At 42.9% G+C, this 27,858-nt stretch overlaps 3 protein-coding genes and 1 pseudogene across 3 annotated transcripts in view; 1 reads left to right on the forward strand and 3 right to left on the reverse strand.

Annotated features, from left to right (window-relative positions):
• LOC125088868 (zinc finger protein 665-like) overlaps window positions 1-27,858 on the reverse strand; it is a 577,134-nt gene that overhangs the window by 354,542 nt on the left and 194,734 nt on the right.
• LOC125088894 (L-lactate dehydrogenase A chain-like) overlaps window positions 1-27,858 on the reverse strand; it is a 386,819-nt pseudogene that overhangs the window by 308,034 nt on the left and 50,927 nt on the right.
• LOC125088914 (KRAB domain-containing protein 5-like) overlaps window positions 1-27,858 on the forward strand; it is a 664,001-nt gene that overhangs the window by 259,977 nt on the left and 376,166 nt on the right. The gene's annotated exons all lie outside the window — the stretch shown is intronic.
• On the reverse strand, window positions 7,565-18,419 carry LOC125088916 (KRAB domain-containing protein 5-like). Its single transcript, XM_047710544.1, has 5 exons — window positions 18,214-18,419; window positions 13,959-14,017; window positions 8,780-8,906; window positions 7,782-7,877; window positions 7,565-7,587 (listed from the first exon to the last, which is right to left on the reverse strand). Exons 2-5 carry the CDS (start codon window positions 13,971-13,973, stop codon window positions 7,565-7,567), a joined length of 261 nt encoding a protein of 86 aa, XP_047566500.1. The 5' UTR covers window positions 13,974-14,017; window positions 18,214-18,419.

Raw genomic sequence — 27,858 nt, forward strand, 5'->3', positions numbered from 1 at the left:
GCGGACTCAACAACTCTATAGGTGCTTCTATACTCACCAATAGTAGCTAATATCTGGCAAAATAAAATGCTATGGGAAAACCATTGGAGAAGTTCCCTGTATTCTTTTCACTCCACGGAAGCCTGTACTTCCCATTCCCACTTCCTCATGTTGCCCATCTTCCTTCTCCATTCCTCACTGGTAACATTCAGGCTATACATTTTATTTGTGTCTCTTTCAGCTTTTTTCTTTGTATCTTGTCATTTGTGATAAGTGGTTTGACCCAGAAGGTGTTATGAGATGTGAACTAAGTGACATACAAATACTATACATATTCACTTATGTGTACAACCCAAACAATAACTTAAATGAACGAACAAGAAACAGACCTATGAATGTCTATTTTGTTTTGAATAAAGTCTGTGGATAATCTCAATAAATATAAAAATTCCAGGATGACACGCATTCTATACTGTAACCCATTGGTCTGTAACAGTGTTCCAATACTGGCAGAAGACAAGAGGTTCCCAGGTCAATGTTCAAGTGCCTTATGGCTCATGACACAGCAAACATCATAAACATATTCATCACACTAATTCCACTGGCCAGCCACCTACCCCAACTCATACCGGGACACACTGCACATGCGGTGGGTTTGTGTTGGACACTCTGAGCATAGGAAACCCCAGTATCTTCAAGGAACATCTGGCATATATGTCCGATCCTTGGCCATGAAAATAGCCCATCTGTTTTCCTGTACAATAAACTCATCTGTCCTCAACCCAAGATCAAGATGCTATCATTATACTACCAAGCTTTCTTATACACAAATATGAGTGGAATGACCACTATAACTAAAACATCAATCAAGAAAACACACAGATCACAAGGTCACCACATGACTTCAAGGAAGAGTGACAATACTGTATAAAGGCACATGTAGGATTTGGCTCAGATATCCACCACAGTACAGATTCATTTTCCTTCATGATCTTTTGCTGTTCACCTGGCGCTGCTGTACAGTCACATGTAGGGTAAATCCCAAAATCAATGTACCTGGAAGGTTTGACTTTAAGATCTTCCAACCATCAGCCATAAGGCCAACTGCAAAGGTCTGGAAGATACCCAAGATGCACACTGTAGCACCAAAGACACATCCAAGGCAACTCTGTGAACCTAACAAAGTAGCATTCATCCAACGTCATGGTAGAAATCTTTCACCCAAAAGCTGTCAGTGTGGGTGGGAGTCCATTACAGACAATGTCCACTGATTGCCTATTCCCCTGTTTAGATGAACCTACCCGGTAAGGGGAATTGCCAGCACCTATGACTGACTTGGGTGTCCAGCCAATGCTCTGAACTAGGGCATTCTCTGTTTTCTGTCTGGGAGCTATGCACGTTCTAAGTCACTTCGCATGGCTGATGCTAGCCTCCAATCCTGCCCCACTGGAAGCCTGAACAGAGACCCTAGACAACCTCAGAGCCTCTCTTACAGGCTTCTGGGGAGAAAACCAAGCCAGCAGCATGGACCAAGCATTTAGTATAACCTCTTGTTCTGCATAAGCAGGAAGCCTCATCAGTGAATCTGGGCAGTCTCAGAACCCAGTCTACGGTCCTGCCCTGCAACAGAGAATGGCCTTCGGTCCTGCCACATGTTCAGCATCACCTGTGTATCTCACTACATTACCCACCGGCTACTACCTTTCCTGAAGAAACCAACTATGAATGTGTCCCCAGATATAGGGTCACAAGGTCTAGTCCCTAGACAGTCACCTGAGACTGGGTAAGAAAGGAAAGGTGGGGGGCTGAACCCCAGAGCTACTGACATGGTAATACGAGGCTGGGCACAGGGCTCCACATTTAAAGTGTTCCCGGTGATTCTGACCAGACAAAATTTGACAACCTCTGCAGGAACTAAGTCACAACACACACCTAACTGGTTCTCACTGGTATTGTCCAGCAGCCTTCTTCGTCTTCACCATCTACTCTGTCATGTGACATCTTTAAGATATGCCCACCATGTTTAAATCAACTAACACCCTCTCTCCACACAGTCCATGCATCTGGGCCTCAAAGAGTACAATTATCTCTGTCATCCAATAGCAACTGGTACTCAGGACAGAAGGGAATACATTACATCCCGAGAAAAGCATCGGATGTCCTAGACAGCCACATTTCCCAGAAAGGCATCTCAGTCCCATTCGCTCATCTTGAGTAACTTCCTTAGGCCTTGCAGTGACCAAAGGGACCTCTCTACCACATCTTTGTTCACATTTCAAGAGTTTGCCATATTTCATTTCCATAGCACTTACCTTCCTCTCAAACTGTCGCAACATCATGTTTTATCTGTCCTCACAACTTCCAGTGCCAAATGCCTGAACTAATCCTGTGGTCCAGTGATGGATTTTTTCTTCTCTTCCAGTGCAGTGGTGACAACATTGTATTTAAATCATACATAGGCCTCACGTGATCCTGTTATCAACCATTTACAATGGCACTAGAAAACTCCAAGCTACCCCCCCTAAGGCTAAGCAAGGGCCTGCCTGGCTTAGGTGGGAGGGGGAGTGCAGTGACAACAAGGTTTCCAGAACACAGGAGGGAAAGTCAGCTGTGATGCCTCCATCACTGAAATAGAGATGCAACAGAAGAACTGGACAGGATTTGGGAAGAAAGGAAGTACAATTTTCTTTCTAGATTCAGAGTCAGTAGTGTAGCCTTGGACAGGGGTCCTCTCCCAAGATGAAGAATTCAGCCCAATGTTTCAGCCTAGATCTGTTTCATCTCTTCCATTGGGCTGCTCCATCACTCCTAACAGAACACTGTGTTCTGTTTAAGTTAGAACATCTACTCAGCACCCAGCCCTGTCCCATTTTGTTTCCTTCAAGTAAGTGTTTAAAAAAAAAAAAAAAAAAAAAAAACCCAAACAGGATTCGTGAAATCTCCACGTTTTAACCTAATCAAATGCTGACACTGAAGTGACCAACATGGATAACATCACTTCCTAGAAGAGAAAAGAATAACTAAGGAACTCTTACTTCTCCAACCTCAAAGGCAGGAGTGAAATCTATCAATTTAACTACATGGAATTTATAATGCTCCCTGAAGAATTACTCTCACATTTAAATTAAATTTAGAATACCATGTCATTCCATGGAAACTCTTGTTAAAATGTCTATTGAGGTAGCTAAGCAAAAGGTAAGCACAGGAATAAGGAAAACAGAGTAGATCCTACAGGAGTAAAACCCAGTTATGTAAGAGACAATTCGCATGGGGAGATTCTCAAACTAAGATATACCAGATGTAGGAAGCATAAATTCAATACAATACAGAGAAGAAAACTATTTCTATTATGAATCTAGAATCTCTTTGCTTGCTAGGAAATCATCACTTTTCAAACTTGGAAGTGACCTGGTTTGAGCCAGGATTCCTTTTCCTTCTGAAGATATAGGTACACACACGTATGTATGTACACATGCTTCTTCCTCCTTAGTTCTGGGACTTCAAAATCTGTCTTTACCTTAATATGACACATTGCATTCTGTGCAGATCAAAACCCTAAATCTCTGCTTGTGTTCTCTATCCTCACAAAACAACAGGAGAAATATACAGGGTAAAATTTGATTGATAGTCCTTGAGAATTGTGTAGCTATGGCTTATCATTATATTTATAGTGACTTCGTTCAATTAGCGATCGTTGGGGAGAACCCGTGGGTGTTAGATGGTGAGCCATGGTTCAGGACAAGAGAAAGAACCTAACATTTACAAAAATCATTCCCGACAATCCTTATCAAAATCTTAGCAATAAAAAAAAATCTTATAATTCTGAAATCGAGAAATATACTCAAAACCATTCTGTGAGATCAGCAGTACCCTGATATCAAAGCAGTATAAACAAAAGATAAAAGGCTAGTTTATCTCATGAAATTTCTACTACTCTGGCTTTCTTTGGACATCCATATACATGTACAAAATAGAGTCAAAAGGAAAAATGAATCACACTGAAAATAATTGTACCTCTCTATTGATTTATGAGCCCCTGAATACTTTTAGGTCGGCTAATAAATACAGTTAACCATTGAATAAAGTGCTTTTCATCAATAACGGTCCAGTTAGGCACAGAGAAGTTTGCTTAATAAATCCAGTGCACTACAGTAAATGTCTTTTCATTATGATTGCCTTCATATTTAATTTCTTCAAATTACTTCCTTATAAAACTATGGTATATACAGCAGACCACATACAAAGAATGGGATGACTCATGACATGTTGTAATTAACCCACCCAACTCCACAGATGAAGAGAGACTTTTGAAACACAATGACAGGGGCACCTGGGTCGCTCTGGGTTAAGCCACTGCCTTTGGCTCAGGTCATGATCTCAGGGTCCTGGGATTGAGCCCCCCATCCAGCTCTCTGCTCAGCAGGGAGCCTGCTTCTCCCTCCCTACCTGCCTCTTCACCTACTTGTGACCTCTCTCTGTCAAATAAATAAATAAATGAATTTACAAACAAATAAATCTAAAAAGAAACACAATGGCAAATCCACTTCATCTTGTGCAAAAGCTCCTAGAAAATCACTAGGAGGATTCTCAGCAGTCCGAACAGCAATGGGGCCCAGCATAACCGTACTCAGGTACTCAAAGATTTAAAAATAGCCACCAACAATACTTTACCGAGCAAAATTCTTTTCCACAGAGGCAGAAACGAAGATATTCCCAAGTAAAAACCCCTCTAAGCTTACCAGTAGATCTGTCCCACAAGAACCATTAAAGGAAGTCTTTCTAGATGAAATAAAAGGATTCTACTCAGAAACTGCAACCACATGAGAACACAGCTCTCCGCTGAATGTAAATATGTAGACAATTACACAAACGTGCTGTGTTGCAATGAGATCCAGTCACATTTATTTCTGCTACAGTTTGCTTTTGAAAAAAAAAGAAGAAGAAGAAGAAGAAGAAAAATCACAAATGTGGGTAAGAAAGGATCCAACATAAAGGAATTTGTGATGTTGGTAACAAAGTCCAGAGGGTGTGCAGGTGTGGAGACAGGAAGAAGAGTTTTCTATATAATTGACACTGAGTTTTAAAAGGTTTGTTTTAGGGGTGCCTGGGTGGCTCAGTCAGTTGAGCCTCTGCCTTCGGTTCAGTTCAGGATCTCAGGGTCCTGAGATCCAGACCCACCCTGGGCTCTCTGCTCAGTGGAGAGCCTGCTTCCCCCTCTCTCCCTGCCTACCTCTCTGCCACTTGTGATCTCTCTCTGTGTCAAATAAATAAATAAAATCTTTTAAAAATAAAAACAAATATAAAAAGGTTCATTTTACAGCTAAGTTGTTTTTAATGAATCTCTAAGTTTACCACAATGAAAATACTCATAGAAGATGCATAACTCAATGACAAAGGTACCAGGACATGTCATGGGTATTAATCCTACAATTAATTAGATAAAGTATATCTTTTGTATTTCATACCAAAACAGAAGTATATACAGAAATATACAGAAGTATAAAATGTTGAAAATTACTCTGAATTCAAAAAAGTCTTTCTCTCTGGGACACCTGGGTGGCTCAGTTGGTTAAGCAGCTGCCTTCGGCTCAGGTCATGATCCCAGCGTCCTGGGATCGAGTCCCACATCGGGCTCCTTGCTCGGCAGGGAGCCTGCTTCTCCCTCTGCCTCTGCCTGCCACTCTGTCTGCTGTGCTGGCTCTCTCTCCCTCTCTCTCTCTGACAAATAAATAAAATCTTAAAAAAAAAAAAAGTCTTTCTCTCATGCAGAGAATAAAAATTCACCCGCAAATACATGATGAAATCAATTCTATGTGGATGACAACTCACCTAGACATGGCACGACATTCACTGACCACTCACCAAGGAGACAAAAAGTAGGGGTGACACAGTATATATGTGCGACATACAAATACAAGACAAAAACCCACAGAATTTTCCAGCAAAAAGGATAAAGCTCATTTTTTTTTGAGTTATCCTCACATGGTCTTGAAATATGCCGAAATATATGGAGCTGAAAATTCTCTTCCTCTAACAACCTGCACAGATAACACCCAACCCGCATCTAGCTAATGTCGTGGAATGACCCAGACAAGGAAGCATTCTTAGGAAATTACCAAACCAGAATAAGAGAAAACTCAACCCACAAAATTCTAAATAAAACACTGATGTATGACAGAAAAGGAAAACTTGTACATTACCATAATTTTGAACTGTGTCCACGTACCCATGAAAATCAAGCAATTGAGTGGCATGTCTTCATGGACTATAATATCATGAAGAATTCTCATTAATGTCAATAATAAAGAGGTGTAAATGAGAATTTTATGAACACTTAAAAAGCTTGAAAGACGTGTATTATGGTATTAATACATTCGTTCTCTTCCACAGAATATAACCCTATAGTCCATTCTGTTACAACAGAGGAAACAAACAACATCTTCATTTCTGAATAAATAAACATCATAGATGTTGAAAATATGCTGAGACACACTGTATATTATATTAATATTTGGAGTTAAATTCTGATGCATTCTGAGGAAAGTAGAAGAAAAAGCTCATGATAAATTTCCCATGAAGCAACACTACATTACTGAACACAAGGATTTTTCAAACATGGAGGTTTAGGGTACCTGGGGGCTTAGTCAGTTAAGCATCTTCCTTCGTTCAGGTCATGATCTCAGGGTTCTGGGATCCAGCCCCAAACTGGGCTCCCCGCTCAGCAGGGACTTGGCATCTCCCTCTCCTTTTGCCCTTCCCCTCCATACTCATTTTCTCTCTCTCTCTCTCTGTCTCAAACAAATAAAAATTTTAAACAAACTATATGGGAATATTACTAATTGTCTAACTCACTTCTTATAAAGCACATGCCTATGTCGTATCAGGACATTTGATGTAAAAATTCAAAGATAAATCTCATATAGAACTAAAGAGAAAGTGAAAACACACAGGACAAAGTTACAAGAAGTTCATAGAAGAATCATACAATGATGTAATTATTAAAAAATAATGTAATAAATGAGAATTTCTTAAAGGCTACAAGTTCAAGTTCTAAATGTGCTAGTTCCCCAGTATCATTTGTTATGTGGGAATTCTAGTAAACAGATAGAGACATTACAGTATTTCACCACTTAGGAATGGAACTCATAGAGCAGAAATTTCTACATGGGGAAAAAAAAGAAAAAAAAAAGAAAGAAAAAAAAAAGACAATTTGAAGGGAAATAAAGCAGTATATTTTCTCATTTTAGGGTGGTCCTTTGTTATCTGATAAAGTTATTGAAACTGAATTTTGTAAGACTAAGATTAAAACCTCCATACCTTAGAAAGCATAAGCCAGAAAACATTAAAAATCTGTCTCAGTGTTCTGGGACTTTCCCCACTAAACCCCACTGTGTATACAACTATCCTGACCTACTTGTCCCATAATGAAATCCAGAATGTACAAAGGCCATAGCATACAGGTCCTCAGAAATAGGATGCCTTCCCCAGGGCCCTCAAAACAATAGAAAGCTCTCAGATTGGGGGGGGGGGGGCCCTCCCGCTCAAAGGAGAGTCTCCTGGCTCTCCCTATGAACGTGATGAACCATCACTGGAGCTGAAGGAGAATCCCTAGAGAAATCTAAGAACTTGATAATGTTGGAGAGCAGATGTTCCTCTGGGAGAGAGAAAAAAAAAAAGTAACTGGGCATGTCTCCAACTAATCTTCATTCAAGGAGAGCTACTCAAACCACTGCGTAAGGTCTACCTTCCTCCTTCAGACTTGGACCTCCCCTCTGTCATCTGCCTCATTCATTCCCACCTACCTGGATGGAAGCCTTCGGTCTCCTTTCTCTTCCCATCCCAGAGCCGCTTCTGTTGCTCCAAAAACATGATCAGGTGTGGCTTTGACACCGTGAGACCTGTTTATGAGGAAAAAGGAAAATGAATCTTGCTGCCAATTCTAACTTCCCATCAGTCTTGTGTTCAGGAGAGAAGAGACAATATTGTACAATCCTAGAAAGTGGTTTCCCAAAAGCTGTTCCCCAACAGTCCATGAACACACAAGAGGCGGGGCACCTGGGTGGCTCAGGGGGATAAGCCTCTTCCTTCACCTTAGGTCATGATCTTAGGGTCCTGGGATTGAGCCCCACATCAGGCTCTCTGCTTGGCAGGGAGTCTGCTTCTCCTTCTCTCTCTGCCTGTCTCTCTGCCTACTTGTCATCTTTCTCTGTCAAATATATAAACAAAGTCTTAAAAAAAAAAGAAAAAAAAGAACTCACAGGAGGAATTTCCAATGTTCACATCCTGACCTACACTTCCAAGTAATAGACATGATAATCAGAAAGGGAAATTTCAGTTTAAGATGTGAGCAGCAGGGGCACCTGGGTGGCTCAGTGGTTGGGGCCTCTGCCTTCAGCTCAGGTCATGATCCCAGGGTCCTGGGATTGAGCCTCATGTCGGGCTCTCTGCTCAGCAGGGAGCCTGCCTCCTCTTCCTCCTCTCTCTGCCTGCCTCTCTGCCTACTTGTGATCTGTCAAATAAATTTTAAAAAATCTTAAAAAAAAAAATGTGAGCAGCACCATTCTATGTCACTAAAGGTTGAGAACTGCCACTCATATTCACAAGCAATGATGTTTCCTTGAGGAAGGAGAAGCTAAGGCTGAGAAAAAACATGAAAATTTTTCTCTCCATCTACTTATTTCCCTTTCTGCCTTGATCTGAATTCTAGTTATTACAAGAGAAATCTCCAAAAATACAGTCTTCACAGGAAGGAATAAAACCCTGAGTGGGGTTTGGGAAATCTGGAAGGAGTCTTCCTCACCCAAGAAGAGGAGGTGTCCGTAGTTCTCCAACATCACATCCCTGTACAGTTGCCGCTGAGTGTGGGTCAGGCGTCCCCACTCCTCCTCAGAGAATTCTACGGCCACATCCCTGAAGGTCAGCTGTCCCTGTAATAAATACCACAGTCACCACATGGCCACTGACACAGTTCACGATGTTCCTAAGATAAAAGTTGGTCAGTGGGGAGCCTGCTTCTCCTCTCTCTCTGCCTACTTGTGATCTCTGTTGTCAAATAAATAAATAAAAAATAATAAAAAAGAAATCTTAAAAAAAAAAAAAAAAAAGAAGCACCTATGGGGCAGGGGACTGCCTGGTTGAGAACTTTCACTCCTTTCACTCCCAGAAGTGAACTCTATCAACTACACAGTGGTGACAGCCCTCCTTATCCACCACAAAGTGTTGGGATGTGGAAGAGGAGCCAATGGTCAAGCAATTCTAGACATGTTTCTAATGGGAAATATTGGGGTTCTGTAATGAATGATGAAGAAAGGATTGTTGAGATACCCGTGGTATAACAACTGTGGTCCTAACACAAGGAGAGAGGAACATGAGCAGTGAGTTCACCCAAATCCACAGGTATTGCAGGCCTGTCTGACGGCTACTACGTGGCTTGGCTTCTGGCCTGAAGAGGCCACTAAAAGTTCAACCTAGACATTCCTTATAAGAAGTTCCAGCAAAGCAGATTCTAAAAGATCTATATGATTTCTCACTGTTCTTACTGAGGTTATGTAAATAATTAGGTCAAGTTTGTTAAAACTGGACTTGTTTTTCAAATAAATTAGTTCCGATTTGGCTATCTCTGGAAATGAGAGTTATTTTAGAGAGAAAAATTATTTTTTAATAACACACCTTTATGGATGTTAAATTCTATATTTGTCTTTAAATGTTTGTTTACCGGGGCGCCTGGGTGGCTCAGTGGGTTGGGCCTCTGCCTTCGGCTCAGGTCATGATCCCAGGGGCCTGGGATCGAGTCCCGGATCGGGCTCTCAGCTCAGCAGGGAGCCTGCTTCTCCTCATCTTTGTCTGTCTCTCTGCCTACTTTTCATCTCTCTCTCTCTCTCTCTCTGTCAAATAAATAAATAAATAAATCTTAAAATAAATAAATAAATAAATAAATAAATAAATAAATAAATGTTTGTTACCTAAGCTAGATAACATGAGGTAAACTTCAGAGAAGTTGCACAATAGCTCGATTAGATGATCTTCCCTAATATTCTGTAGGGATAATAACAGAACCCATTGGGCAGATAGCTTAAATATTTAAACAAATAGAAAAATGAAATTGATTCCCCAACAATTGTATAACTTAACTTTCACCTTGTGTGTGGCTGGAATAATGAAATTGCCTAAAAGCCAGCATACCGCACTCAATAGCATTAACTATGGACTTGTGGAGATAATGGATGACCCCACTTTATGATTGGATTGGATGAATGGGGACTCCCCTTATCTCTTGACAAGTTTTCTCCCACTTGCCAATGATCCTCTGTAATCAGGATATCGTCAAGGCTGGACCACTCAAAGGGCTTCATAATGGTTTCATCCCTTAGTCATATTTATCCTAGAAGCCACCTCTGAGGTGCAGTTGCAAACAGTTGCTTTAGCTAAGCATAGAACGGCCCTCCTCATAAAAAGAGCCTCAAAGCTCACTATGGGACAGTCCCTGACTGTAATGACTTCACATCAGGTCCAGATTTGTCTTAGAATCCAAAGGCCACCAATGGATGATGGTGGCCAACTTATTAAATACTGGGCTACACTTACAGATATGCCAGAAATAATACTTAAAACTTGTCAAACGTTAAACCTAGTTACCCATATGCCTGAACCTGACCATTGTGCTTCTTTCTCTATGGAGCAAAAACTGTTCAGAGGTTATTGATCTTGCTTACTCTGTTTGGCCAGATTTAAGATGTCCCTGTTAAAAATACAAATGACAGTTGGTTCACTGATGACAATACTTTTCATAAAAAGAGTAAGAAAAGCTAAGTATGTCGTAGTGCTCACTAGCACTTTGCAATTGCCAAAGATTTACAAATAAACATTAATACTGACTCCAAATATACCTTCCTGGTACTACATGCCCATGGAGCTATTTGGAAGCAAAGAGGATTGCTGTCAAGCCATAACTCCCCAATCAAATATGGGCCTAAGTTACAAAACCCTCCATATCGCTATACTGAGGATGGCATATATCAAATCTGGGATACATATTTGTGGCTCAAACCCACTATTGGACAGCTCATTCAAAAGGCAGTTTAATGCTGGGAACAAAGAAATCATACATATGATACTTGGGCAAATAACACACAACATCTGGGATGGCTATCATTAGAAATGTGTTCCCAATGGGATGCCTGGGTGGCTCAGTTGGTTAAGCGGCTGCCTTCGGCTCAGGTCATGATCCCAGCCTCCTGGAATTGAGTCCCACATCGGGCTCCTTGCTGGGCAGGGAGGCTGATTCTCCCTCTGCCTCTGCCTGCCACTCTGTCTGCTTGTGCTTGCTCTCTCCCTCTTGATCTCTGACAAATAAATAAATAAAATCCTTAAAAAAAAAAAAAAAGAAAAAGAAATGTGTTCCCAAATAATAGTACTCCAGGCTACTGACTGGTTTGCTACTGATTGGGTAAGGCGACCTGGCATTAGATGGCCAGCTCCAAACGGAACCCAGTGGATCTGTGGAACTAACCTGTGGCCCTGCCTTCCTCCAGGGTGGATAGGTCGCTGTACCTTAGGATTTTCCTGGATTCATGGGCGCATTACTAAAACCATCACCACTCCAGCTAATCTCCCCAATTTTTTAATTTTTTTATTATTTTTTTTTAATTTTATTAATCTCCCCAATTTAAAGCAAAGATGGACACGATCTCTTTTTAAATGGTATGGTCACTTAACATCCATTTTTGCTCCATCTGTGGGACTAGAAGAGGTCATGTGGCATGTAGAAGCCCTTAATAAATATACTGAAAAGGCACTCAGTGATTCACTAAATAGCATCTCTTTACTTAATATCAAAGTCAGTCCCAGTCAGATACGCAAGGCAGTCCTACAGAATAGAATGGCCTTAGATGTCCTGACAGCAGCACAGGGTTGCACATGCGCAGTTATCAAAGCAGAATGTTGCATGTACATCCCAGACTATCACGAAAATGTCACAGGACTAATAAAAGATATGAATACCCAGATTAAGGCTCTACAAGATCCTTCTCTCCCTCTCAGTGATTGGTTAAGTTCCTGGTTTAAAGGAGGACTATGGCCAACGATTAAAAATCTCCTTTTCGGGCTTTTCATTCTTAGAGCCTTATTAATCTTAATGCGTTGCCTTGTCCATTGTTTCTCTACTTGGTGCCGAGACTCCATTGCTGCAATGACTTCACAATGATCCTTACCACGCACAGAGACTCTTCTTCACTGTCAGCTCTGCATTCAGCTGCCTCCATCTTCTGTAACTCCCCTACACATTCCTCAACTGATCAATGTTGACCCAAGTAGGTAGGGACAGTTCTACACCCCTATTCAGCAGGAAGAAGTTACAGAAGATGAAACTTTCCACCTTCAACTACCTTAAAGATTCCATGGTCAAAATTGTCCAGGGGGGAATGATGAGGGAGGAGGAGGCTGGCTGAGGACAAAGAAAAGCTGGCACCTTGCACCCCCTCTCCACCCGCTCCCCTCCCTAGTATGTGTTAACATTCCTCAGGCACCCCTGGCTGCCCTAAAAGGAAAACAAAGAGTTACCTTGCAGAGATCACAGTCCTGCAAGACAGGAGTCTCCCTCAGTCTACAAATGTCCTAGTGATTTATAACAAAGAAGCTATCTTACCAATAGCCCAATTTGCAGAGGCAAATAACTCAGTTCCTCAAGCCCTAATGTTGCCCTCCCCTCCATAAAAACTGAAGGAGGCTGAGCTAGAAGGAAATGTAAATAAAGTTAAATTTCTTCTAAACCTAAATCTCACTAACAAGGACGTTTGATAGGAGGAATGTGACATTCCCCAGGAAAATCCCAATTGTCTTCATCTTAGTGCCTCATTAGAGGGGAAAACGGCCTTGGCTTGGCAATAATCAGGCCTTCAATATCCTGACAGTCTTCTTTACCCTGATAGCCCTTCTGAACACCCCCTTTGTCCTCACTTACCCAACTCTTGTGTATATAATCAGCCACTCCTCAGGATAGTGGGGCAGCAGCTCTACCTGCCCACGGGTCCTGTCCCCGTGCTTTCATAAACCACCATTTTGCACCAAAGATGTCTCAAGAATTCTTTCTTGGTCATCGGCTCCAGACCTCACCCCACCGAACCTCACCTATGTTCTAGAACTTCATCACCTGGGAACCTGCAGCCCGATGTGGCGCTGGATCTCAGGTCCCCGGGATCACGACCTGAGCTGAAGGCAGAAAGCAGACTCTTATCCAACAGAACCACCCTCGGTCCCCAAGATTGGTTTATATTTTACAGGAGATTGTGAAGGGCAGGAGAGGGAGAAAGAGAATGTCAAGCGGTCTCCCCTCAGAGCTCAGAGCCAGAAGTGGGGATACCAGTCCAGGACCCTGAGATCCCGACCTGAGCTGCAACCAAGAGTCCAACCTTAGTTGACTGAGCCCCCAGGCACCCACTTCTAGTGGATTTTAAGCAGAATATCTCCTTCACGTGCTAAAGATGGAGACACACACACACCCTTTCTTAGAATGGGAACTTTCCACGTTTTTCTGGACTCATACCCACTGAGCTTCGGTCCCCATTTCCTTCCTCCCTGGCTGCACACAGCTGATCGAGAATCCAGACAAGCCCAAACGAGAAATGATTTCCCTCCCTGACATCTCAGGACCAGACCTCATCAGCCACAGGAATTTCAGACTCGACACCTTCCCCTACAGATCTGCCACCATCGGAATATTGTCACTCCTAGTGGGACTTTAATTCAAAGTGACAACAGCTGATGCCCTATCGAAGCCAGGTTGGGGACAGGACAGAAGGCTCTGGGACATAGAGAAGCATTCTAAAGACCTAACCCTGAGTATCACTTCTGACCAGGTCTTAAAAACAGGTGAACGCAGAGGTGAGAAGCACCCGAACTCGAGGCATCTACATCTGCAGCTTCTAAACGCGAGGGTCTTCGAAGAAACAGAAGACGCGTTTCCCCGGGGACACCAGGCTCACCTGAGAACTGGCCATTATTGCTTTCGCCTCCACCTCTAGATTTCGTCCTCACGAGGGATCTGTGGGAAATCACAGCTGCATCAGGAGAAAATGCCCTGAAATCCAGAAACCGAGCTCCTTGTCCTCACACTGCTCGCCCTCGGGCAGGACTCAGAGATGCAGAAAAGGCCCAACTTTCAGTCCTTTGTGTCCAGAGCAGCTCAGAAACTGTGAGCTCCCGTGAGGACACCCATCCCTGCATTTTCCTTGCCTGCTTTGTGGGGAGGGAGGGGTCCCCTCCCACCGCCACTCACAACTTCAGCGTCAGCATCGGAACCGCAGGCGGCATGGACCCGACCCTCCCAGACTCACGGAGCAGAGACCCTGTCACCTCTCCAGGACCAAAGCCGCAAATCCACTCTCAGAAAACCCTCAGGCTCCCCCCTGGCCTCTCTGAGAATCTCCTGGAGCCCTTAATTAACACAACAGTGTTGTTTTCGCCCAAACCAACTGACAGAATCTGAGGGGGAGGCCCGCAGAGGAGATCCTTCCTGAAACTGCACAGGTGACCCTGCTGGGAAGGAATTGGGGAGGTGACCAGCCCAAGCAGGGAAACCAAGGCTGGGGCTGGGAGCAGAGTTCGAGCCCTGCCTTCTCCACCATCAGAGTTTCGGGAGACTGACACTTCTCTCCCTCTTTCTGCTACACAGAGAGACACCCCTGACGGACTGAACTTTCCTGTATAAATGCAAATGTCTCTTTAAAAGTAAACACAGGATTTCAGAGCTTTTCCTTTATCTGACTTTTATAAAAATAACCGGCCAAAAATAATGCTCGGACCTGTAAGGACCTATTTAGAAACTGTCCCTGCTCCCCTTCCCCCAGGGGATTTACTTGGAGACAAGACCCTGAAACCAGCTTCAGGTAACAAAGCCCAGATACAAAGGTGGGTCAGGCCAGGTGGAGACATCCGATCAGTGGGGGGGATGCATACTGTCTCCCTGGTTACCAGGGAGTATGGGCCCTGCCCTTTGGGAGACTTTTGGTGGAGTTTCCTGTGTGTGTTACAATCTCATTGGCCACATGTGTGTGGCAAGGCTCGAGAGCGTGGCCTTTGCCCTTAAAAGCTAGTCTGTGAAACAGAGAAGGGTCGCCCTCTCTTGTAAGAGGTACGTCCCCGAATGTTCGGTTAGATTCTTGATGCTTGGCGCAAAATAAAGCTTTGCTTGACCTTCGCTTTGTATCAGTCTCTCTCCTTTAATCACGGACCCATTATTGGGGCATAACAAGGCCAAGGAGACATATTTTAGGGTGACAAAATATTCCCCTTCAGTGTTTCTGTTCATAAGGACCTGCCACACAGTTTTCCACACTGCATGTTCTTTTTACCCTCCCATCAGCAATACACGAGAATTCTAATTCTCAGCATTCTCAGGAAAATTGGATGTTATCCTTTTTCTTTATCTTAGCCATTTCAGAAAACACTGAGTGGTTTCTCAGTGTGAAGTATGAAGTCTTCTTACAACAGCTGTCTTGGTGACTGAAATGAAAACCACTTGAAAGGCATCAAGTTGAACAAAGAAAAAAGCAATTAATGCTTCATTGGGACTCCATTTCCAAATAAGTAACCTTTCTCTTCCCCACAGACCTCTTTTCACTTCTCAGCCCTTTGTTTCAGTAACCTGGTTCCACCCTGACAGCATGAAGAACAGGGCTGGCGGCACAGACAAATTCCTCTGGAAATTGGCCATTATCCAGCATCTCCCGACAAACCCTTGGCCTCTTTCCCCAGGTGGGCTGCAGGTTTGAAGGCCCGACCTACTGAGGCTTCCTTGGCTGGCAAAGCAATGAAGCCCCCACTGCCCTTGATCCCCAGCTCTGTCTGCACGTTCTGTTCCGGGTCTGAAGCATGGAGGTCAGTTCACACAACAGAATGAATGTGAGGAGAGGAAAGTTTGTTTTTCCTGCGCTGTTCTCAATTCTTAGGCTGGTCTAAGACTTAAAATGATGTAAGACATTTTCAGTAGAGAAAACAATGAAGTTCTTAATTACGGGAATAAGAGAGACATGAGACTCAAAGAGAGGAGTGTTATGCCCCAATAATGGGTCCGAGATTAAAGGAGTGAGACTGATATAAAGCGAAGGTCAAGCAAAGATTTATTTCATGCCAAGCATCAAGAATCTAACCGAACGGGGGCGCCTGGTGGCTCAGCGGGTTGGGCCGCTGCCTTCGGCTCGGGTCGTGATCTCAGGGTCCTGGGATGGAGCCCCGCATCGGGCTCTCTGCTCAGTGGGGAGCCTGCTTCTTCCTCTCTCTCTGCCTGCCTCTCTGCCTACTTGTGATCTCTCTCTGTCAAATAAATAAATAAAATCTTTAAAAAAAAAAAAAAAGAATCTAACCGAACGTTAGGGTACGCACCTCTTACAAGAGAGGGCGACCCTTCTCCTTTCACAGACTAGATTTTAAGGGAAAAGGCCATGTGGTCGGGCTTGACCAAGCACAGGTGGCCAATGAGATTGTCACACACACACACACACAGGAAACTCCACAGTGATGCTAGGACCTATTGGATTACAATTTACCCTAGTACACATTTGAACCAGCCTATCACCTTGGTCAGAATTCGCGCCCAAAATGTGCCCAAAGGGCGGGTCCAGTCTCCTTGGTAGCTAGGGAAACAGTATGCAACCCCCCTCTGATCGGGTGTCTCCACCTGGCCTGACCCACCCTTGTCTCTGGGCTTTGTTATCTGGAGCTGGTTTCTAGGTCTTGTTTTTAAGTAAATCCCCTAGGGGAAGGGGAGCAGGGACAGGTTAACTTTATTGAAAGCCTCTTGCTAAATAGGTCCTTACAAGGTGATTGAAACTTCTGTGTCATGGTGACTTAAGAAGGAGGAGGTAGGATTTCAAATTTACAAAGAGGGGATTATATTCAGAGGAGAAAGGAAAGATGAAATATTTATCAAACAATGGTTTGTCCTCCAGGTAGGCAACTCTTCTTCTTCTTCTTCTTTTTTTTTTTTTTTTTTTTGCAATTTTATTTTTTTCCAATGTTCCAACATTGTTTATGCACCACACCCAGTGCTCCATGCAATACATGCCCTCCTTAATACCCACCACCAAGCTCACCCAACCCCCCACCCCATCCCCTCCATAACCCTCAGTTTCTTTCTCAAAGTCAACAGTCTCTCATGCTTCATCTCCCCCTCTGATATCCCCCAACTCACTTATCTTCTTCTTCTCCTAATGTCCTCCGTGTTATTTCTTATGCTCCACAAATAAGTGAAACCATATGATAATTGACTCTCTCTGCTTAACTTATTTCACTCAGCATAATCTCCTCTAATACCATCCATGTTGATAAAAAAGTTGGGTATTCATCCTTTCTGATGAAGGCATAATACTCCATTGTATATATGGACCAGAGCTTCTTTATCCATTCGGGTGTTGAAGGTCATCTTGGCTCTTCGCACACTTTGGTGACTGTTGCCATTACTGCTATGAACATTGGGGTACCAATGGCCCTTCTTTTCACTACATCTGTATCTTTGGGGTAAATACCAAGGAATTCAATTGCAGGGTCACAGGGTAGCTCTATTTTTAATTTCTCAAGGAATCTCCACAGTTTTCCAATGTGACTGCACCAACTTGCATTCCCACCAATAGTTTAGGAGGGTCTCCCTTTCTCCACATCCTCTCCAAAACTTCTTTCCTGTCTTGTAATTTTGGCCATTCTAACTGGTGTAAGGTGGTATCTCAATGTGGCTTTGATTTGAATCTCCCTGATGGCTAATGATGTTGAACATTCTTTCATGTGTCTGTTAGAGGTAGGCAACTGTTTGTGATATAAACTGTTAAATCTCTGGTATCCATGTAGGAAATAATGTTATGGTTTGATACCCATAGCAAGGATAGAATTCTCGAGATGTCTATGGTGCAAAAGGTGATTTTGTGAAAGCATGAGGACAGGACTGAGGGAAAGAAATACCACACTCTGTCATGAGGCGTGGCCCATTATATACTTTCAAGTTGGAGGGGGTTTGGGGAAGCACAAGTATCTATGGAATTTTGGAAGCAAGGTATCCAGAACCTTGAGGGGGCTATCAGTTCTTGGGAAAGGGTCATTTATTACCAACCAAAAATCTTTAGTCATGGGACCCTTCTGATGTTTACCCGTGGGCCATCTGCTTGCAGAATGTTTACCAATAGGTAGCTAGGGGGTTTGAGAGAAAAGGGAAGTTTCCAAAGGAAATGTTTTATGTTACAGTAGACTTACAGGATCCTGGTGGGGGTTGGGGAGTTCAGGTCAAGATTGTCTTTTCCCATTAGCAACCTATTAACATCATGGCAGTTGAGTCCTTGGAGGAATGTCACTCTGCCTGTTTCAAGGATATGTCAATGACCTGTAGGTATAAGGATATTAGTATGTTTTCTTCTGCCTTTGTTTCCCACATCATGATCAGTTCTCTTCCTAATAAAGGTCCTCCATCTAATTGACTCTTGCGCACACACACACACACACAGGCCTTCGCACATTCTTGACATTTGTAAGGTTTTTCTCCAGTATGAATTATGTGATGTTGGGTAAGCACTGAGCTCTGTTTAAAGGACTTCCCACAGGGGCACCTGGGTGGCTCAGTGGGTTAAAGCCTCTGCCTTTGGCTCAGGTCATGATCTCAGAGTCCTGGGATCGAGCCCCGCATCGGGCTCTCTGCTCAGCGGGGAGCCTGCTTTCTCCTCTCTCTCTGCCTGTCTCTCTGCCTACTTGTGGTCTCTGTCTGTCAAATAAGTAAAAAATCTTTAAAAAAAAATAAATAAAGGGCTTCCCACATTCTTGACATTGGTAAGTTTTCTCTCCACTGTGAATTTTATGATGATGAGTAAGGGCTGAAGCCCGGTTAAAGGCCATACCACATTCTTGACATTGGTAAGGTTTCTCTCCACTATGAGTTTGGTGATGTTGAGTAAGGTCTGAACACCAGTTAAAAGTCTTACCACATACTTGACATTGTAAAGTGTTCCCTCCTGTATGAATTATGGGATGTTGAGTAAGGTCTGAAGACCAGTTAAAGGTCTTGCCACATTCTGGAGATTTGTAAGGTTTCTTTCCAGGATGAATTCTGTGATGATGAGTAAGCCTTGAGATAATGTTAAAGGCCTTGCCACATTCTTGACATTTGTAAGGTTTCTGTCCAGTATGAATTATCTGATGTTGGGTTAGCCCTGAGCTCTGTTTAAAGGCCTTCCCACATTCTTCACATTGGTAAGGTTTCTCTCCAGTATGAATTCTACAAAGTTGCATAAGCTTTGAGCTGTGGTTAAGTGACTTTCCAAATTCTTGACATTGGTAAAGTTTCCCTCCAGTACATTTTTGCTTATGTCCATTTATTGATGAACAGTCCCTAAAGATTTGACCACCTTCTTCATATTTCATTTTTTCTCCAATATGCATTTGCTAATGTTGAGATAGTGTTGGGTGGCAGTCCAAGGATTTACCACATTTCTTAAAAATGTAAGTTTCCTTTCCCCAAGGGATTATCTCATTGATGTTTAGGCTTGATGACTGACTAAACATGGTCTCTGATTTATGAGATGTGAATGGGCTTTTTCCCTCATAAATTCTCTGATGATCACCAACACTGGAGGACTGGTTACAAGCTTTCCCCCATTCATTATATTTATGAGGACTGTGTACCAAACGCTGACCATTATGTATTGTGAGGTTAGAGCTAGGATGAAAGACTTCCCCACATTTATAACATTCATAATGGTTCTCTGCAAACTTAGCCCTGACACATCTGTGAACACTGGAGCCCTGGTCCAGTGTTTTCTGAGATTCAGTGCACTGAGCAATTCTGACTCCAGTGGAAACCCTCTGGTCATTCTGGAGGGTTGACTCCTCTGCAAAGTCCCTCTCGAATGGATCCCACTGAGCACTTTGTTCTTCATTTCTGAATCTCTGATGATCAGAAACATCTGGCTGAAAGGACAGGCCAATCCTATCTTCCAAATGGCTCAAATCATTATTCTCATCATGGACTAGGTTACTTTTCAGATGTTCCAAATGGTCTGTCCACAAATAGCTATGTTTAAATATCTGGTTGGAGCTTGTGCTGACAGAAACACACTGCTCTGAAGAAACAGTTGACTTAAAAAGCGAGGTTTTCCACAGCAGTTTATATCCCTCACCATTTGGGGCAGTGAGATTCTCATTAAGGGCAATTGCCTTAGTTTGAGTGTATCATCCAGGATTTCTTTGATGCCCTTCACTGTCCCCGTCATTGCCGCAGTCTGTGTGTAAGTGTAAAATCTCAACAGCACTATGTTTGCATCTGTGCATTGGTCCGTTCTGGAAAGAACCTTCTATGATGCACTTTTGGGGGAAACTCTGCATGCCAGATGAAGATATAGCTGAAAGATTTCAAATAAAATAAAAATCATTGCACTTACTACATTCAGAAGAATATACCCTTGAATGCTAATATAGAAGCATCAAGTCAATCAGACAATGTCAGAAAGATGGCTGAGAAGGATTCATCAGGACTTCATTTCTCCATGGAAACGTAACATGGCACACAACATACTGACTATATATCCTAATATATAATTCTGCGGTATGGTCACACATATTTGCTGTCTCAAAAATCAATTTCCTTTATCTCTAACTATCAGGAAAAGGGTCACATGAGTGCAAAATTAGCAGAATGATGGAGACTGAAACAGAAAACTGAAATGAACCAAACAGAGTACCAAAAGAATAGGGATATATCAACCATAGGAAGAGTCGTTTGTCAGAAAAGATCAACATCATTGACAACCCATGAACTAAATTAATAATAATAGAGAAAAGACCAACTAAAATGACAGGTGAAGAAGTAAAGGTAAATACAGTATAAATGACCGTAGGAATAAAAGTACTTATAAAGGCAACAATGGGTAATCAGTGCCCACAAATTCAGACCAAAAGATGAGTATGAATTTCAAAAGAAATGTATAACCAATTTAGACTCCATTATTCAAAAAAATTAATAAATAACTGATCTATAAGTGTAAGGGCCTACTTAGCCAGAGTGAGCCATTTTGTTGTTTATGCAGTAAATTTAGATTGAACCTGCCCCTTCCCCCAAGAGGAAAGCGCTTAGAAACAAAATTGGTAAAATACGGCCAAATAGCCCCCGATAACGGAGTCCAGATTCAAGGACGTGTCCAGCCAGATAGAAACGTCCAATCAAGGGAATGCGCATGTATTACCTCCCTACCCACCAAGGACATGTTCAGCCAGGTGGAGACATCCAATCAGGAAAGCACCTCCCTAACCACCCAAAAATGTGGGCCCCACCTTTTGGGCACCAAACAAAGGCGCCAATTCTAGCCAAGGTCATAGGCTGAATTAGATGACTATCATGGGGTAGAATGTAATTCAATTGGCCACCTGTGGGTGGCCAGGCTCAACCACATGGCCTTTACTCTATAAAAGTTAGTCTGTGAGACTGGGAGGGGTCGCCTTTTTGCAAGAGACGGCCCTTGGCTGGTCAGTTTGATTCTCGATGCTTGGCGGGAAATAAAGCTTTGCTTGACCTTCGCTTTGTATCAGTCTCATCCTTTTGTCTATGGACCCTTTCAGTGGGGGCTTGTCCTGGGATAAAATGGCAAGGACTGAGCCAGTATCAGAAAGCCTCCGGAGGTAAGATCTCAAGACCCCTTGAGATCCTATCTGTTTGTCTGTCTGTCTGTCTGCGGAGCTCCAGGGTAATAAAGCCCACCGGGGAGAAGCTGGATGCAGCATAGCTCCCAGGGCTGGAGTGGGTGCAGGGATGCCTCATCCCTGGGGGGGGGGGGGGCGGGGATTGCCAGGGGGTATGGGCCCTCCCAGGCAATCAGGGGACTGAAAAAATCCCCACCAGTGAGTGCATCTAGGGGACCGGGAAAATCCCCACCAGTGAGTGCCTCTAGGGGACTGGGAAAATCCCCATCAAAGAGCGTGTTGAGGGGACCGCAACCATTGGGTTTATGGATGCACTTAAGGAACCGAGAAAATTCCCCGCTGGGTCAATGGATGCTCATAGGGAACCGAGAAAATTTCCTACAGCGGCAGGTTAAAGGCCTCTAGGTCTGGTTGTAGGGGACTGGGTAACCCCTATAGGGGCTGGAAAAACCCCCACCCGGGGCAGGCTCTGGATGAGGGCCGCTGGGTTTGCGGTTGTTTGTGTCTTGTCTTTTTGTTGTCTGTTGTTTGTTGTGTTTGAAGGAATGGGGCAAGCAGAGAGTGAGGGGACTCTTTCATCTCTCCATTCCTCCTAATAGATGTGGGGCTTTTCCCTCACTCACTTCCCCTGTTAATGGCTATAACTGGAGCCAACTGGGGTTGGTCTAACTCGAGACAGAGACGTAAGGAATATTCCCACGCAGCTGCCGAAACTCCCTTTGTTTCGGGGAAGTTCCTTGCCCTCTCTGGCCTGATGTGGACTGCCTAACCCCCTCCCCCTGCTGGCAGGAAAGCATGGCATCTGCTCCTCTCTTGGAGCTGATAAGCTCTAGAACCAGGAGTCCTTTCTCTGCCTTCTAGCAGCACTTTGTTTCCTCTGTCTCCCCCTTCTGTTTCTGCACCAACGTGCATGCAGCCTGCATGACCGGCCTCTAGATCATGCACCACGGCTCCTTCTCTCTTCACTGTCAAGGAGCAGGAAGAGCAGCCCCTGGACCCAACACCCCCCACTCCAGATCCTCCCACCCGTGTCTCGGGTAAACATTCAAAGTGGAGTGGGCCCAGGTGGAACGTAAATCAGTATTGGAACTAAGTTAAGTTTGTTGGTTTAATTAAGAGATAGATGTCTTTTAAGTTATCAGTAGTAAATGTGAAACTTCAGAGTTTACTTAAGATCAGATAAGCTCTCGTTATTTCTGTTAAAATCTGTTGAAATCTATTAGCAAAGAAATGACTAAACTGATGGTTAATTGTCTGTCTCAAAGTTTTAATGGGTAATTGCTGAAATAGCTTTCAAAGTCTTTGGTAACCTGAAAGTTTAAAGTTTTGCTTGGATGACAAATGGAATTAAGTTATGGACATCTAGGTCTTAACCAAACAGGATAAAATGCTAGAGCTCTGGTTGCTGGAACTAGGTTTGTGCTTTTGAAATCTGTTGGTAAACATGTTTTGTGCTTAACGGATTCATAAATTTGCCATCTGAAGAATTCTGTTGTAACAGTTCACAATTAGTTAATAACTGATTAAGGTGTTTCTAAGAGTACAAAATTCTGCTAAGTGTAACTAAGACTGATAGAAATAAGGGAAACAACTCTGTATGTAAAAAAGTAGAAGAAAAAAAAAGTAGAAGATATGTAATAAAGATTTAAGGAATGGGAATACATTTTGTTGAGGGTAAGAGAAGGTAATTTTGTCCTAAATGAGATGGTGGTTTGAAAGGAAATGGCTTGGGACAAAATCTGAATACAAAGAAAAGTTGTAGAAGGTTTATGAAGGGAAATCTCCAGAAAAGAAATTTTAGGTATGGTCAGGACAGACTAAAAAAGAAAGAAAAACAGCCTCCAAGGTGATTTAGCACTCTCCTGACATGCCTCCACATAGATTATACTTCCAAGTGAAAGGGCCATTTGGCCTTGAGAGATTAAGAAAGCAGCCCAACCTTGAGGGACTGCGAAAACACCGTGTTACCATCCCCCATTGCCTGTAACCATAAAAACTCACTCTTATTTGTAAAGAGTGAAAGGGGAGACTGATCACCTCCCATTAGCCAGGGATACCCAAAAAGGGGAGGGTGTCCAACCTGTTTGAATCTGAAGAGTGCCTGACTGTGTGAATGTGTCTGTATGGCTCCACCGCTTGGGCTACGGAGTCTGAGTGGGCTGCACCCTGCTTCTCACGGGGCGTCATATGGCATAACGGTCATCTACTCCACGGAGTAGCCTGGTCTAGGGTTTAAACCGACAGACCTTAGCTAAGACGCTCCTAAGTTCCCTGGAGGGATGCGAGCAGGACAGCATCTGACAGATCCCCCTCCCTTTGTTTGCGACATCATTCACGATGGGAGGGGAACCCAGAAAACTCATATCTTAAGACTGCACGCTTAAAAATAAAAAAGGGAAAGACACTGGTATAGAAAAGCTGGTTTTCTCTCTGTTTAAAAGGGCAAAATTTTCTTAGGTTAATTGATCTGTTAAAAAGTGTAAATGTTTTTCTCTTTGCCTGCCCAGAAAATTCAGTTCCTATGTTTTGTTTTTTCAGGTGTTTAACATCCCTAATTATATTTAGCCATATGTTTTAAAACTTTCTAAGGTTTTAGCAATTGTTGACAAGATTTAAACCAATGATAAACTTTGGGTTACATTTGGGTAAATGCTGTAACTATTCTAGAGATTCTATGCATTTCCTAAAGTTTTAATATGTTGATAGATCACCACTTGATATTGTGATTATGGAAATGTTACGTGTCACAGAAGTAACCTGATTTTCTTGCTGTTAAATTGTAAATTCTCATCTCATCAGCTCTTTACCATATCTATTCTGAGTTTTTGTCATTTGTAATTGTTTTAATTCCCTTGTAAGATGAATTCTGCCTTAAAGGAAATTCATATGGGAAAAATTTCAGGACAAATACAGGTCTTTGATATATTAAAATCCTGCAACGGAAACGGGTAAGAATTTCCAGAAATAAAAGGTGCATTCAAACTAAACCAGAATTAGCAACATGGAAAGTAATATGGGACTAAATGAACTAAAAGATTATAGTGTTGTGTCTCTTAATGTTTTGTCTTATTTTAAACATTGCTGGTTCTCTAATGTTTGCTCTTCCAGACTAGGGATACTTTTTCTTAAGTTATCTGTAACTTACAGAGAGGTAAAAGTATTGATTTGTAAACAAATCAAGGCATTCAACTTTTCTCTCTATCTGAACCCTCTGAAAATCAGAAGGTCTCAGTAAGTATTCTTTCTTCCATGGCAGTCATTTGCGTAAGTTCAATAAGAATCTGTTTTCCTTGTAACAGGACAGCTTGGAAACTGGTTATTTTACCAAGGCTTTGACTGGAATGTCATATTTGAAAAGACTCAGATAAGACCAAACAGTTTGAAGGAACTAAGGTTGACTTTATGAAACCTGGAGCCGTAAAGCCCTTTGGAACTGTTAGCCTGATACCGTGCTTACAGAGTTCCCAGCAGCCTCACCAGGTGAGTAAAGAATGTCACTCCTTGGTAGGTGCAGAGCCTCAGAAAGAAGAATTCGCCCAAGTTGACAGGTATTACAGGCATGTCTGATGGTAAGTATGTGGCTTGGCTTCTGGCCTGGAGAGGCTACTAAAAGTTCAACCTAGAGATTCCTTATAAGAAGTTCCAGCAAAGCAGATTCTAAAAGGTCTATATGAGGGCGCCTGGGTGGCTCAGTGGGTTAAAGCCTCTGCCTTCGGCTCAGGTCATGGTCCCAGGGTCCTGGGATCAAGGCCCGCATCAGGCTCTCTGCTCAGCAGGGAGCCTGCTTCCTCCTCTCTCTCTGCCTGCCTCTCTGCCTACTTGTGATCTCTCTCTGTGTCAAATAAATAAACAAATATTAAAAAAAAATAAAATAAAATAAAAAAATAAAAAATAAAATAAAATGTTTAAAAGGTCTATATGATCACACTCACTGTTCTTGCTGAGCTTATGTAAATAATTAGGCCAAGTTTGTTAAAACTGGACTTGTTTTTCAAGTAAATTAGTCCTAATTTGGCTATCTCTGGAAATGAGGGTTATTTTAGAGAGAAAAATTATGTTTTAATAACACGCCTTTATGGATGTTAAATTCTAGATTTGGTTGTCTTTAAATGTTTGTTTACCTAAGCTAGACAACTTGAGGCAAACTTCAGAGGAAGATTTAAAATATTTACAAAAATGGCTTAAACTAGACTATGAAGGGGACTGGGCTAAGACTAGGAAGAAATTAGTAAGCCAAATACATCAGGGCACTCATTTGGGGACACACAAGCTTAAGGAGCTTATGGGCAAGCAGTTTCAGGTTTATAAATTATGGCGTATGATTCAGGATATGGTTGATAGATGTGCTCAATATCAGGCGGTAAATGCGAAAAGAACTAAAATAAAAAGAGGGAAAGAGATAGAGGTTTGGGTTACCTCTTGCGATCAGGTCAGACAATGACCCTGCATCTGTGAGTTCAGTCTCACAGGTATTGGCCAAAGCTATAGGCACTAATTGGAAACTACATTGTGCCTACTGGCCCCAGAGTTCCAGGCAAGTAGAGAGAATAAACTGGACTCTTAAAGAGACCTTAACAAAGCTAATTCTGGAGACTGGTGGTGTATGGGTGGCTCTCCTTCCTTTCCCCCTCTTCACTGTGTGATGTACAACCTATGTAAACAAGGTGACCCCATTTGAAATAATGTTTGGGAAACACCCCCACCCGCTCTGCCCTTGGCTACAAGAGGTTGCCCTAGCAAAAATGATTGGTCAGTCTGTACTCCAGTCACTGCAGGCATTACAGTCTGTCTAGCCCACACAGGGATCCAAACGGCCCACACTGAGACAGAGACGGAGCTGGAACCACATCCTTACCAACCAGGGGACTTGGTTTAAATATGTCACCACCAAGTGGGAAACTTGGAGCCTCGCTGGAAGGGACCTTTACTGTCATCCTGACCACACCCACAGCAATGAAAGTAGAAGGCATCTGGGCCTGGATTCATGCGGGTCACGTCAAACGAGCCAAGGACGAGGACGCCCCCCAGAGATGGAAGCTGCTGCCAATGGACCTTGCAGATCGTGGACTAAAGCTAAGACTCAAAAGACTATGAGTTCATTGTTGCTCCTATTGTTACCTGTTTTTGTAAGAGCTTCTAAGTCACCTCATAAGACGGAAAAGTATAGATGGGAAATTAAACAAATGGAATTAGGAGAAGTGGAAAAGGTTATACAAAGCGGTGAATGGCTAACTCATCAGCCGACTGTGCAATCTAATGTAACCTTGTGCTAATTGGCACCCATTAACCTGTTTAGATGCCTTATAACCCCTTACAACAGAAAAACAGAACCGGCTAGAAAGTCAAGGATTTGACTAATCTCCAAAGAAAAGGGGGGAATGTAAGGGCCTACTTAGCCAGAGCGAGCCATTTTGTCGTTTATGCAGTAAACTTAGATTGAACCTGCCCCTTCTCCCAAGAGGAAAGCGCTTAGAAACAGAATTGGTGAAATATGGCCAAAGAGCCCCCGATAATGGAGTCCAGATTCAAGGACGTGTCCAGCCAGATAGAAACGTCCAATCAAGGGAATGCGCATGTATTACCTCCCTACCTACCAAGGACATGTTTGGCCAGGTGGAGACATCCAATCAGGAAAGCACCTCCCTAACCACCCAAAAATGTGGGCCCCACCTTTTGGGCACCAGACAAAGGCACCAATTCTAGCCAAGGTCATAAGCTGAATTAGATGACTATCATGGGGTAGAGTGTAATTCAATTGGCCACCTGTGGGTGGCCCAGCTCAACCACATGGCCTTTACTCTATAAAAGTTAGTCTGTGAGACTGGGAGGGGTCACCTCTTTGCAAGAGATGGCCCTTTTCCGGTCAGTTTGATTCTCGATGCTTGGAGCGAAATAAAGCTTTGCTTGACCTTCACCTTGTATCAGTCTCGTCCTTTTGTCTACGGACCCTTTCAATAAGCACAAAGCAGAATGAAGGATGAATAAAAGAAAAAACTCCCAAGAAACAAAAATTGTGTGAATTCGGTTTATATACAGACAGACACTGAAGAAGAAAGGACTGCAAATCTCCTCAAACATTTCCAAGGAGTGACGATCAGGGAAACTAGCAGAACACTCTGTCTGTGGCACCAGCATTACCAGCTCATGCAAGCTAGATGAAGACACTACAAATAATGAAGTTTGCAAAACTCTACCTGTGAGGAATAGTCACTCAAA

This window comes from Lutra lutra, chromosome 17 (genome assembly GCF_902655055.1).
Source record: "Lutra lutra chromosome 17, mLutLut1.2, whole genome shotgun sequence".
NCBI lineage: Eukaryota > Metazoa > Chordata > Mammalia > Carnivora > Mustelidae > Lutra > Lutra lutra.